A 10002-nucleotide genomic window follows, 5' to 3' on the forward strand; every position below is an offset into this window, starting at 1 on the left:
GCTTCACAGCTTTATAGTGCTGCAGTAAATTTTCGACTCGATTTCTTTTTAGTGAAGAAATAATGGGGACTGCACGTTTACCGTCCCCTTTCTTATCCCACTTAAAAAGCCTTAAATATTACGGTCCTTAAGACCGTCTCTGCTACCGCCATGTAAAAATATCTTGACAAACAAATAATAAACTAAAATAGACGCAAGATGAAGCGGCTATTTGGCGAGAATAATAAAAGTGTGGTCTCACAGATGGTCGATAATAATTAATGGCTAATTTATATTGTTAATAATCGCTTGAGTTAAGCGTCTGCTCGGGGTTACAAATATTAAATTGATTAACAAGTGTTGAGACAACAATGCTGCAGATTTGATGAATTAAAACAGAACTGACGTTGCTGCACCGTCAGCGTGCCTTTGCTTTGTATTGCTTTACAAAAATGCTTGTACAGTGAACGTTTTCTTTGCAATACGATTGCTTCACAAACGTATTCACGTTAAACAGTGGAGTCACCGTCAAAAGCAAAGCGAAGAGAATTTCATTACTCGAATGTAAATTTAACAAAGGAATGGTACGCAGGATACATTTCTATTTAGTTTTTTTTTGCGTATATTAAATAGTTCTGTGCCAAAATTCACGAGAAGCAAACGGATATTATTAGAGTTAGATAAAGGAAAATACGTATATTTTGCTTTGTCTCCGGATTCTATAAGCTGCGTCTTGATATGTGCGATTTTTCTCAAGATGTGATGTAGGTAAATTATGACACATATTGTATAGGTAGTAAGTAGTTGAACTTTCTTGATAATTTTATAAAATTATCGAAGAAACGAGGTATGCGCTGGGGAAAGAGGAGGCGCGAGGAGTGAAATTAAGAAAGCGCAATTAAAACCAGGACGTATTATTACTTATCGGGGAAATCAAGCGAAGCGGCGCGATCGATGGTTTTCTGTCGAGTGGCATTCGCGCGATATAGTCGAGAGTTAGTTGATTTAATTTGAAACCGTCGTCTCCCCCTAATCCCCCCCCTCCCCCTATTGAGAATCCATTATTCTCGAGCACACTCGCTTGGCCTCCATCGCGAATGATATGCTCGCGACGTGCCCCGTTTCATTTGCGTCGCGAGATGAAACACCGCTCACACGGAAACAGCTACATTGAGAATGAGAGACAGACAGAGAGAAAGAGAGAGAGAGAGAGAGAGAGAGCGGGAGCTTTACATTCGTTCTCTTATTTACAGAATGGAGAGTCGCCGCAGTACGTGACGGACAGACTTCGGCAATTCTCGGATCCTTTGGCAAGGTTTCAACCAATTAACGGTGAGTGGTATTACTTGCGTTTTACCCTGCGTACGGTTGCTTACAAATTTAGGCTCTCGGGGGAAAGTACTTAACGCCCGAGATGCCCGCCCGTCCCTCTTGCTCCGTGACGCATTTTCCTGCGACTGTAACTAGAATTGCGTGCCTATGCGTAGGCGAATTATATAACAAAGAAATGCTATCGACACGCCGGTTATTTCGACGATCATTTTCGAGGAAAGTCCCCTTTTATGAAAATAGGCTCCCAATATAAGATAGCGGGATTTCTTAATTTAAATATGTTAAATTAATAGGTCTCATCTGTTGATTCCACCATAAATTTGTCGCCCTCGGAGCGAGAACTGTTTAGTAGAAAATTCATTGTTAGACTGTACAATCGTTGCGAAAAAAAATTTCTGATTGAATTTTTGTGTTGAAAACTTGCTATCTGATATTGGAAATGTATCTCGAAATAGAGGGCTTTCCTCTAACTGTTGGTGAAATAACAGTGACAGTATTTACAAGGGTCAGTTCAGCTTTGGATATTGCAACGGATGCAACATTGATAAGAAGTTACCGCGATTAAGTGTCGCATTAGTGTGGACTCTCTTTCTCCTGCAATATTCAACGTGAGAGAAGAAATGCTCCTTAGATTTAAATGCACTTCTTTACCGGAAGTGTACTTGCTTGGTGATTAACATTGCAATTAAAACGAACATTTCAGTCGTTAATGTTACTCTTTTTATATCACCACATAAATTAATACAAACTTAAAAAAGGATTTAATTTTTGCGTACATTCGTCTCTTAATTTCAGACTGTCTGATTTTTAAATTATGCCTATAAACTCGTATGCTACGTCGCACTCTTTATTACTGCGGTGTACACGTGACGTAGAAAGGTCGTTACAAGAAAGATCGTATGGCGTCCTTCTGCAGCGCGAATTCGCTTGCAGCAGAAACGGCGAAATGATTAGTGCACCGCGTGTCCGCGGTCCCTCGAATTCTCGCTCATGACTCCTTCTGTCGTACAAAAAAATCATCAACATCTGCATCGCATAAGGCGGCATTAGTGCACACAAGTCGTTACGCGGCCTCATGATTCAGGAGCCCATAAGATCAAATTTGCGTTCGTTGTCTCGCGCGCACGTCGAGCAAAAATAGACGGTATTTCCGTAAAAATAAGTAAGCCAGTGTAGTTTTCTGGCACACATATACAGCCAACATATAATGTGCTTTGAACAGATTCTATGACAGAGTCGGGATAATTTTTCGCTGAACGAAGATTTCACGAAAGACAATGATCGTCGCAAGTTTTCCATTTTGATCAATCGATTGCCGATATAAATAATAAATTGCGTACAACTTTAATCCTTTGAGGCCTAGTGGTAACCCACGTTACCACCTCGACTTTTCTACTGTTTCAAACGTAGAAATCTCTTTAGGTTGCCAGTAATAGATAACAATAATTAACCTTTTAATCGGCATTATCCGGCCAGAGTTTTTAATACAGAAAATTGATTGCGAAAAATATTACCTCAGCCAGGGTTTGAACCTGGACTTCCCTTCTTTCTAGGCGGGCGTCTCACCAATTCGGCCACCGGCATGTTTCTTAGCGTAGTTGATTTACAGTTGAATGACGTTATTCTTTCAAGTTTCGCATTTCGCCATCTTGAGTCCGCCGTGTTGACTTATGAAAATCTGATAATGGATTTGTAATCAGCGACCCCAAGAACCCTTGTATACAAAATTTCACAAAAAATGGTTCAATAGAAAAGTGTATGCCTCAGTGGTCGAATTGGCGAGACGCCCGCCTAGAGAGAAGGGAAGTTTTTGTTAAATAAGAAGTCCAATTTTCATCGCTGTGAAAATGACATCTTAGTAAACATTTTATGGAAATAAAGTAAAATTTTTTAAATTGAAAATAATCTATTCTTTGGTATGCAATAAATACTTAGATTAAAGCAATGCATATTTTAATTTGTTTATTATTTTTTAAAATTTAAGTTAATAAGCTATTAGGATCTACCTAATGAATAATTTTCTTGAGTGAGGTAATATTTTTTAAATCGGTGTAGCGAAATTTCAAGAAGCTCTCAAAATTGTTGAAAATGCCCTTGTTGTCCCTCGATCACGTGATTTTCAGGGTAAATTAATAGAAAATTCTCTCCGCCCTTTATATGAAAACACCATGCGAGTAGGTCTCCACCGTACAGTGGTATCGAGAGTATTGCCGGCGTCAATAGGTCAGATACAAAAATAATATCTCACATCGTCGCGATTGGCCGCACGGACTCGTCTGAAATAGTTAACGGCGCGCAAGCAGAAGCGATAAGACTCGACTGCGATCGAAACTTCCGTCGTTTCCGCTTCCCTCTCGAGCCTCGCCGTATTCGCCCCGCGGAGCATCTCCAGAGCGAAGGCGACAGCCCGCGCGGAGCATTAACGTCGGGATCGGCGCGCGTTTCCGTGCGTGTCGCGTGATCTCCCGCTCGCGGAGATACCGACGCGTGTCTTACAAAGTACACGGACGATCTGAGATGGCCGGGTCACTCGCGCGCACCCCGCAGGGGTATTTTTAAGCAGATTAATGTCGGACACGAGACGGGGCATTAAGCAGATCGGTATTAATGAGTTTTGTCATCCCTGAGTGACACCCGAGTCTCCGTTCGGTTACACTCGCCGCTATAGATAGCCCACCCGTGCGCGCCTCTGCGGTGTGCAACATCTCTCCCCACGTTCGCTCTCGCACGCTCTCGCGCGCGTGCAAAGACGATATATCGCGCCTACGAAAATCTTCGGTTCTACGTGGAAACTGACGAGATTATCCGACGCGCTCGCGAGCCGTGCTAAAAGCGCGGGGCGAGTTGGCGCGCAGAATCCGGATAATCGGACGGGGTGTCATTTCGCTGACACTTGGATGTAGAAGTGAGTTGAATAAAATCGGACCAAGGGATGACAGAAGGGGCTGTCGGTCCTTATTCGGCTGGAAAGTGCGATGTATCTGGCAAAACCCTCACAATTTTCTCTTTTGTACACGAGGAGGACAACTTTGCTTTAATAAAACGGAATTTCTCCCGCGTAAGAGGGTTGAGAAAATGGTCGCAAATTATTTTAATCGGATCTCGCAATGTCTTAAATTCAATCCAGTTAACGGTGTGATTAGTACAGAATTTTTCGCGTTTAGCTTGACTTAATTTTCTTCGCGTCTGTGAACACCACAGTACTTGACTTGTCGCTCGCTTGTAATTCACTTGTCCCTCGATCATCTTCGTAAATTAAAAGGCTTCTACATCGCCCGGTTTCTAAACGCTTTATTTTGGCTTTGTAATTAAAAGCTTAATTCCGCCCCCGTGTGCTTTAAACTCTATTAAAAGTTTGCACAACGTTCTGAAAGCGAAAGGGTTAAAAAAAAAGAGATGCTTTGTCGCATCTGATGCCTGCCCGCCCTTTCCGTGTCGGTAGTAAAACGTATACCGTGAATAAGCCTTGATACCACGAAGGCAATAACCTCCATCACGCCGGTATTGCGAATCTTTATTTACGAAGATACTTTATGACGGACGAGCATTTCCATTTTTATTTCGTTTATTTAACGTAGAAAAAAATATCAATACGCATTTGTGTGTTTTGGAAAAAATGATTATGAGAGAGGCTTCCGGTTGACCGGAACATAAAGGCATTTGAGGGCTCAACGAGATCAGTCGACAATGAATTCGGATCGGTACTTGATATCCGGAGACAATAAAAGCGATAAATCCAATATGCCGTTATACCCGGTTGTTCGGTTGGTTTTTTTTTTACATTATACATACAAACCCACACTTTCGAGGTGTGTGTACCGAATATTCGCTCTCTTAACTCCCCGATGTTTCCCAGGTGAACGATAAATCTTTGAAGCCTCCGATATACGCGCAATCAGTTTATCATGGACTCGCTGAGATAGCGGAGAGGAATTATTTCGCGTTCAAAATGAATTCATATTTGACTGTGTCTCCTATACAAATTCATCATATTTGGAGGAAAGTCCGTTTTTATAAGACAGGCTTCTAGGGTGAGATAGTATGGTTTTCAATATCCAAATTCAATGGCAAGTCTTTTTTTTTCGCAACGATTACGCGATCTAACAATCAATTTTCCACTAAACAGATTTCACTCCAATAAATTCATGATGGAGCATATTAATTTAGCGGAAACTCCGCTGTCTCACATTAGGAGCCTGTCTTATAATAGGGGAGACTCTTCTCTATATATTTAAATACACCATATATATTTACACACGCGGCATCGTGCATTGCACTTCATGTTCCCTCGTTGCACTTCGCATATTTTACAGTGTCTCGCGTCATAAGACGTTTGAAGTGCGTCTCTTGAAAGTGTTCAATTTTATTGAATTTCGAGCCTTTCCAGCGACGTTCGGTCGACTAAGAAGTTTAACAGAGTCGAAAAGATGCCTCGCCCTGCGATATTTACGTTTACGCGCTACTGCCCATTTTCGATTCAGGTTTCTCAATCGCGCGACCCACAGCGCAGAACTGAGATTAATCCTCTTGTCAATAGCTTGCGGTCAGGTCGCCCTCTGACAATCGATCCTCTCGATGGGCCGAGTTCTCGCGCGGCGCATACGCTCGCTTTTTCGAACGCTTCTCCCTCGCCCCTCGCTTCTCGACGATGCCTCCGAAGACGCGATGCGTTTTGGGATAAATTATTTGGGAGGCAGGAGGCCGCGCATTGTGGAGGGCGCGGCCCTATTTTCCGGTCGACCGCCTGTGCAATTTCGATCGCTCGCACGCCAAGAGAGGCTGCCTCGACGCCACCACAATGCGGCCTCGATCTTCGTAATTGACTTCCCATCCGAGGTCCCCTCTGACACTTCGTCAGCCCATAAATGCTCGTGTAAAAGAGGAAGGGAGGAAAAAGGATCGCACTGTCGATCGCGTCGAAAAGGCGTACGCCGTTGTCAATTTCCATGATAAATGAAATACGCGGGCCGTCTATTCCTTCTGCCTCTTACGCTCATTCGGGGAAACGGCATTTATTTCGAGCAATTGTCGTGTTATCGCAGTCGGAAGAGCATGAGAGAAATATAGAAAATTACTCAACGGACGCTCTCAATAGACCCTCGGAAAACTAAACGTATTGAATATGATACACGGAGAGAATTTTCTTTTAAAATCTACCCTGAAAATTATGTAATCGTGGGACCACGTGTGTTTTGAAGAACTTTATGGGAGTGTTTTGAAATTTTACCATACATTTTACTAGTAAAATATATATAGTAAAATTTCAAAAAAAACTCTCATAAACTTATTCAAAATGCCATATTGTTCCACGATTACATGATTTTCAGGGTAACTTTTAAAAGAAAATCCTGAAGAAGAAGAACAAATGTGGAAATTGGAATTTTTATTTCAAATTAGATTTGCACTTGTACACATCGATTAATAAATGCCGCCCCTCGTTCAGCATGGAATTCATCTCACGCGCGTTTATTCAATTCCGAATTGTAGACGTTCAACGCGAAGATTGATATCAATTTCATTTACTCTACCCCATTCTAATCTGGATCGTAAAATGCCACAATAGCGATACCTGTCACTCATACGTGCCATTAAATGTTAACAAATTTATTTCTCGTCACGTAGCAGTGTGTTTCTCAACACTCCTCTCCACAACACGCTTTCACCTAACACGCGTGTCGTTAATCTGCTCGTAAACGCTGAATATTGCCCGTGTAAAAGGCCGTTAGAGCCATCGTCATCGAGATCAAGAGCCTCTTGGTGCCTGCATTTAATACAAAATGAAGTGAAGATATCGTTACGAGTTAGTTGATAACTTTTAGCAATCGATTACGCACGCTTCCAACAAATTAGACGTCACGCGTTAAATTATTAATATAAATATGCATATATGTAACACACGTGTAATACAAGTAAGAAATACATTAGAAACAGATTAACAAACCATTAGAATGTGCGAGAAAAATCGAGATCCAAATCTAATCAAGGTCCAGATCTAATTAAGGATGTATAATTAGAATGAGGCACGCAAGTGATAGAATTTCCTGTTTATCATCGAGCAAACGTCTGCATATCACGCAAGTGACTCTCAGGGTGCGTCCAAGTAAGCGACGAACTCTTACATATGTTCTATATTAAATTATTGCGCTTATGCGACGCTACCCTCGCGGAGAAGGAACGAGAGAGCGTGGATGAGCGCGAGAGAGCGACCGGTACTTGGACATTTATCCCCGCGGCTATTTCCGTGAGACACTTGTAATGTTTTCGTTTTTCCTCCGTGCCGAAAATGCGGCGGGATTAATTGGCCTACATTCTGAAAATAGATGAGCGCTACGGAGCGCGCGTGTGCGTGGATGTCCCGCGCGCGAGTCGGCACGCACACACATACACACACGTTGATCGGCGTTGAACGGTTCGTTAAAAATCATAATTGCGATCGACCGACTTTAATTCAATCTTAGCTCTGGACGCTGCACGTGTATGCAATAATGTCGATGAACGATCTTTATCGACTCTGCCTTCGCCGAAACAAACATACTCGCTTTTAGCGTCAAGTTCACAATCGCCACCATCGTCCAAATTTGAATTTGTTCGCTAATTGTTGCTACTAATTTTAACAAAGGATCGCTAAAAATATGTTTCTAGTTTTGTATATAAAAGTAATTAACAATTCAAATAGCAAATCATTTTTAGAAATCAAATGCAATCGCTTTGTCATAGTTTTACCACTTGACTTCGCGTTGCCCATTCGAGCGGTAGCAAAATTGTATCACTGTCGACAAGCTGTCATGATATGGTTACTTCGGGCGTGTGAAAGCTTCAGCCATGCCAACTCGCATCACGTGCATCGTGTATTGCTCTGCAAGCGAAGAAATTCTGCTTCGATCAAGTTATTTGATCCGCAAAATACACATGTGGCATTTGTGACGAACGTATAATCTATATTCAAGGAATACAAGGTCATTTATTTGTAATCCTCGCAAATTTATTGTCACCTGTGGTATTAATCGACACATAGAGAAAAGTCCTATTATGAGATAGATTTCTAACACGAAATAGCGGAGTTTCTGCTAAATTAATATTATCTGTTGGTCCCACCATGAATTTATTGCCCTTGGAGTGAAATCTTCTTAGTGAAAAATTCATTGTTAGATCGTGTTATAGTCGTTGCGAAAAAACATTTGTGATTGAATTTGGACGTTGAAAACCTACTATCTCATATTAGACTCCTATCTGATAATAAAGGGCTTTCGTCTATGTATGTACACTGTACAGTAATAGACAGAATGGTCGCAACACTTTTTTAATGAGTTTAGAAACGTAACCAAAACGTTTTCTATGAGAAAAAAAAATGTACTCTAAAAATATATCGGAAACGCTCAAAATGGTTTCGGAATGGCCATCGAGTAAAATATTCCTCGGAGAAGAAGATCGTGGAACGTAACCCTGAATCTCAATGCACGTTCCTAAACTCAGTAAAAAAAAGTGTCGCAACCCTTCTGTGCATCACTGTACATACGAATAGCGGTAGATTTTCAGTAACATCGTCAAAACGCTAAACTAACGTATCACTAGAAATTGCAAAACAGTGCAACCACACTGATAGAAAAATATGTAGTACCTGTTTGAAATTATAATTGCATAGTAAAATGATTATAGTCAGGAATATCATTTTTATAGTAATTATTACTGTAATATTAGTAATAGCAACCACATACACACAGTAATGCCAACTATTTAAAAAATTTACCATAAAACATAAGCTCTCAACTATTATTCTGTTAAAATATCCAGGTAATGAATAGTAAATTAGTTAATTATTTTTATATAATTAAGTTTATGCACTCGTGTAAGATTGCTTATCTTTTCTTTGAAAGATGCTTTCTTGTACTATTCTTTATGAGCGCAAAGTGATGTAACCAATAAACATAGTGAACGCAATGTATATGTAATAAAGAGCGGGGAATATTGCTTCCAATATAAATACGATTATTACTATTACATATAGTTGTTCGAAATTTTACTTGTGGTTGTTATTGCAATATTTATAGTACACCTTACCAAATTAAAAGCTCGTTTTGGTTCGTGACAACCATATCATAAGTTGCACGGACCAATATTGTGTATCTGAGAACTATAATACATTGTTAGGTCAACCATAACTTACGTAGTTGGAACAATTATAAAAATGTGGTTGCCTCCTAAAATGACTGTAAATGATAGCGAGATTGTGGTAATAACTGCAACCATCTTTTTCTGTCAGTGCACTTTGATTAAAATACTCGTATCTATTACGACTTCTACAAATATCCCCATTCTTCCTTGATCATATCCGCAGCTTTTTCGGCGATCATGTAAACAGGTATGTTCAAATGTCCCGATACAATTCTGGGCATGATAGATGCATCTGCTACTCGTAACCTTTCAATGCCAATCACCTGAAAAAGATACAGGTTCATAAACACTTGCACGTTTTATTACTTACTAGCCCGCTTCGCGCGGGCTCAAAAGCTAATAAAAGGACTCACCGGTCGAGTCCTTTTACTAAACCCACATAGCAGCCATCTCCGTTTGGAAAATTTAGAGACCGATTGCAAGAAGATCGGTCCACAAATGACTGATTAACTCGCGGACAAACAGTTTGAATGCGTAGGTAGGTGCGTTGGTGGGCAAAAATTAAAAAAACCCTCTTAG

The 10002-nt window shown here is 40.7% G+C and overlaps 2 protein-coding genes across 3 annotated transcripts in view; one reads left to right on the plus strand and one right to left on the minus strand.

Moving 5' to 3' along the window:
• The window catches only part of LOC105558833 (transcription factor SUM-1), a 66122-nt gene that overhangs the window by 20463 nt on the left and 35657 nt on the right, over nt 1-10002 (plus strand). The window contains exon 4 of the mRNA XM_012006754.1: nt 1233-1311. Within this exon, the coding sequence (XP_011862144.1) occupies nt 1233-1311 (79 nt within the window). The remainder of the gene's footprint in view (nt 1-1232; nt 1312-10002) is intronic.
• Nucleotides 6694-10002, minus strand: part of LOC105558832 (glucose dehydrogenase [FAD, quinone]-like) — a 6339-nt gene continuing 3030 nt past the window's right edge. The window contains exons 2-3 of one of the 2 annotated variants that reach the window (XR_001008707.1): nt 9476-9746; nt 6694-8167 (exon numbers count right to left, since the gene is read on the minus strand). Coding sequence is in view for 1 of the 2 variants with exons in the window: in XM_012006753.1 (XP_011862143.1) it covers nt 9609-9746 (138 nt within the window). In the remaining variant the exon portion in view is untranslated. Of the gene's footprint in view, nt 8168-9450; nt 9747-10002 lie in introns of those variants that run through there. The other variant, XM_012006753.1, reaches the window with a different exon arrangement.

The sequence above is a fragment of the Vollenhovia emeryi genome, unplaced genomic scaffold, assembly GCF_000949405.1.
Source record: "Vollenhovia emeryi isolate VEMERY1.0 unplaced genomic scaffold, V.emery_V1.0 DF939308.1, whole genome shotgun sequence".
NCBI lineage: Eukaryota > Metazoa > Arthropoda > Insecta > Hymenoptera > Formicidae > Vollenhovia > Vollenhovia emeryi.